The sequence below is a fragment of the Pygoscelis adeliae genome, unplaced genomic scaffold (assembly GCF_000699105.1).
Source record: "Pygoscelis adeliae isolate BGI_AS28 unplaced genomic scaffold, ASM69910v1 Scaffold46, whole genome shotgun sequence".
Taxonomy (NCBI): domain Eukaryota; kingdom Metazoa; phylum Chordata; class Aves; order Sphenisciformes; family Spheniscidae; genus Pygoscelis; species Pygoscelis adeliae.
The window spans coordinates 55525-58060 of NW_008824931.1; the positions used below are offsets into that span (position 1 = coordinate 55525).

At 43.3% G+C, this 2536-nt stretch overlaps 1 protein-coding gene across 3 annotated transcripts in view; it reads right to left on the reverse strand.

Moving 5' to 3' along the window:
• Positions 1-2536, reverse strand: part of PLEK (pleckstrin) — a 23869-nt gene that overhangs the window by 2356 nt on the left and 18977 nt on the right. For all 3 annotated transcript variants that reach the window (XM_009325009.1, XM_009325008.1, XM_009325007.1), the window contains exon 9: positions 1029-1112. In XM_009325009.1, coding sequence (XP_009323284.1) covers positions 1029-1112 — 84 coding nt within the window. The remainder of the gene's footprint in view (positions 1-1028; positions 1113-2536) is intronic.

The window sequence follows — 2536 nt, forward strand, 5'->3', positions numbered from 1 at the left end:
GGGGTGGTAGGGGGAAGACTTGCAAATAAATAGGAAATCTCTTTTGGTATTTGGAATTTAGGATATGCAGAGTATTTAGCATGTCCTGAACAAAGGTACAAGAAGAATATAAGCCTTGTGCCAACTATAACTTTTCTTTTGATGACACAGTGAATAGAAAAAAAGATTAGTTAGAAAAAGAGTAGATCTTAGAAGTATTCTTACCAAGCAGCAGGAGCAGCTATACCCTTATTTACAATTTGGCCTCTTGTGCACTTCAGGACTGTTATAGTCAGAGAATGGGCGAAGAGGCATTTTTGTTGGCATAAGGTTCAAAGAAATAGTCCCTATAAGCTGACACACCTCAGCCCTTTGGGAGGGGATGCCAGGAGCAGGATAGGCAAGCTGGGAATACGGAGGTCAAAAACTCCTCAGTGTTGATTCTGCAGTGTGTCTACGCTGCCCCTGCCAAGGGGGACAGGCAAGGCATAAAGCACCTGTAACCCACAACAGCACTGCTCCTGCAGCAATGCAGGATGAAATAAAACCTGTGGGCTGAATCTACCTGAATGCCAGCTTTTGGGGGGCAGGTTTTGCCCATGGCAACGCTCCTTCCTTTCTTAGGGCAGGGTTTGGCCCGTTAGAATTACACAAGAAACAGAACACCACGTCTCAGCCTGACACAGAAAATACCTCAATTATAAACTGCAAAATGACTGTATTGTGTTCATTTGCACTTATGACCTAGTTCATTTTAAATCAAGTGAGAGCACACATTAATTCTAATTAACCATAGATAACAGGTGAGAGCACAGTTCAGTGTTACCTGTTCCCAGGTCTGGGTGGCACTTGCGACCCTGACTTGACAGTCCCAGAAACCATCCTTCACTCTGCTTTTCCAGAGGATGGTTAGGCCCTATGAGCACAAACAGCCCCGCTGTCCTGCTTGGTCTTCCCTATCACACATTCCCATGCAAATACTCCATTCAGATATTTCTACAAGGCGTCGGCTTTAAAACAAACAGGGAAATAAACCAAATGTCTCTTACTCCAGCAGGATCATAGTAGTGAAGATATGCCGGGTCCTCTCTTAAAACAAACTTTCTCACTTTCCAGTTCTTCCTCCGATGTCCCTAGGAAAATTCAAAAACAGGAATGTCGTGAGCTGCTTTGCTTGCAAGCGCTTACCATCAGCTTACCCACACATGAGAGAACAGGCAAATACAAATGGGAAAACACTGAATATTTTGGACAGGAAATATTCACTGAAGTAGGACTTGAACCTGGCCTTTCTGCATCCCACTGTTTTGCACAACAGCTGGGCTATCACACTGGTTTCTCTTTTTATTTTTTGTGCAAAGTAGAACAGCTTGTCAACATGGGAGATTCCCCTAAACACATCTCATAGTCTGGTAGCTATAACAGTCACATGAGGTCTGTGGGAACTGGGCTTAAATGCTTGCCAGAAAACATGGCAAGAAGGACCTGAAGGTTCTTCTCTCCCTGCAAAGACAACCACAACAAAGGCTTATCTGGCTCAAGCACCCTGGAGAGAGTTCGTGGCTGAGAAGCTTAAGCAGAAATAACACCACCTTCTGATATGGAGGTAGATGCCTCATTGCTTTCAGCAGATCTAGATTTTCCCCACCCATCATTTCAGTCTTGGAAACAGGCAACCTCAGCAGAAGCAGTGACACTTCCAAGTAATGATCCACAACTCACTGAGGGTGACAAAATCCAGACTAACACTGGTGGAGGACTGTCATGAATCACTTCCTCTCAGAATTGAGAAACTAATATTTTAAAATGAACTACGCTGTTTCCAAGGAAGCTCTTACTAACTAGGCAGAGTTGAATGTTACAGGGTAAAATTTAGCAGAAAGATGCATAGGTAATTTCTTCCATTGCTTTTGAGTAATCTGATTGAGCAAGAGAACTACAAGTGAGCACCACCAAAAAGTTCTTAGGCTCCCAAGGGATATTTTAACAGTGGAAGTTCAGACTTGATATTAGGAAACATTTCTTTACAGAGAGAGTGGTCAAACACTGGAACAGGCTTCCTAGAGAGATGGTCAATGCCCTAAGCCTGTCAGTGTTTAAGAGGCATTTGGACAATGCCCTTAATAATATGCTTTAACCTTTGGTCAGTCCTGAAGTGGTCAGGCAGTTGGACTAGATGATCGTTGTAGGTCCCTTCCAACTGAACTATTCTATTCATTGAAGAATCCTGGTCTTGCCTTCAGTTCACTAATATCTGTTTGCAATGGCCTCAGAAAGTAGGGATCTTACCATGACGTTCACTGTATTGCTTAAAGTTTTGCTGGAAAGGAAGGTATACAGTTATCTTCCATCTTACAGAGGGGACAGGATCAAACGTTAGTGACTGAAAGGACTCCTTTGCTCAGGTATGCTGAAAAAGCCTGTGAAAATTGGCAACTGAATCCAGTTGTGTGTCCAAAGGGACACTGGCTTGGCAGCCTTTTTACCCGAGTTCAGTTCTGCATTGTACCAATGACTTGTCACATCTCCTGCTTTAGCACTCTTTTCTAATTAAAAA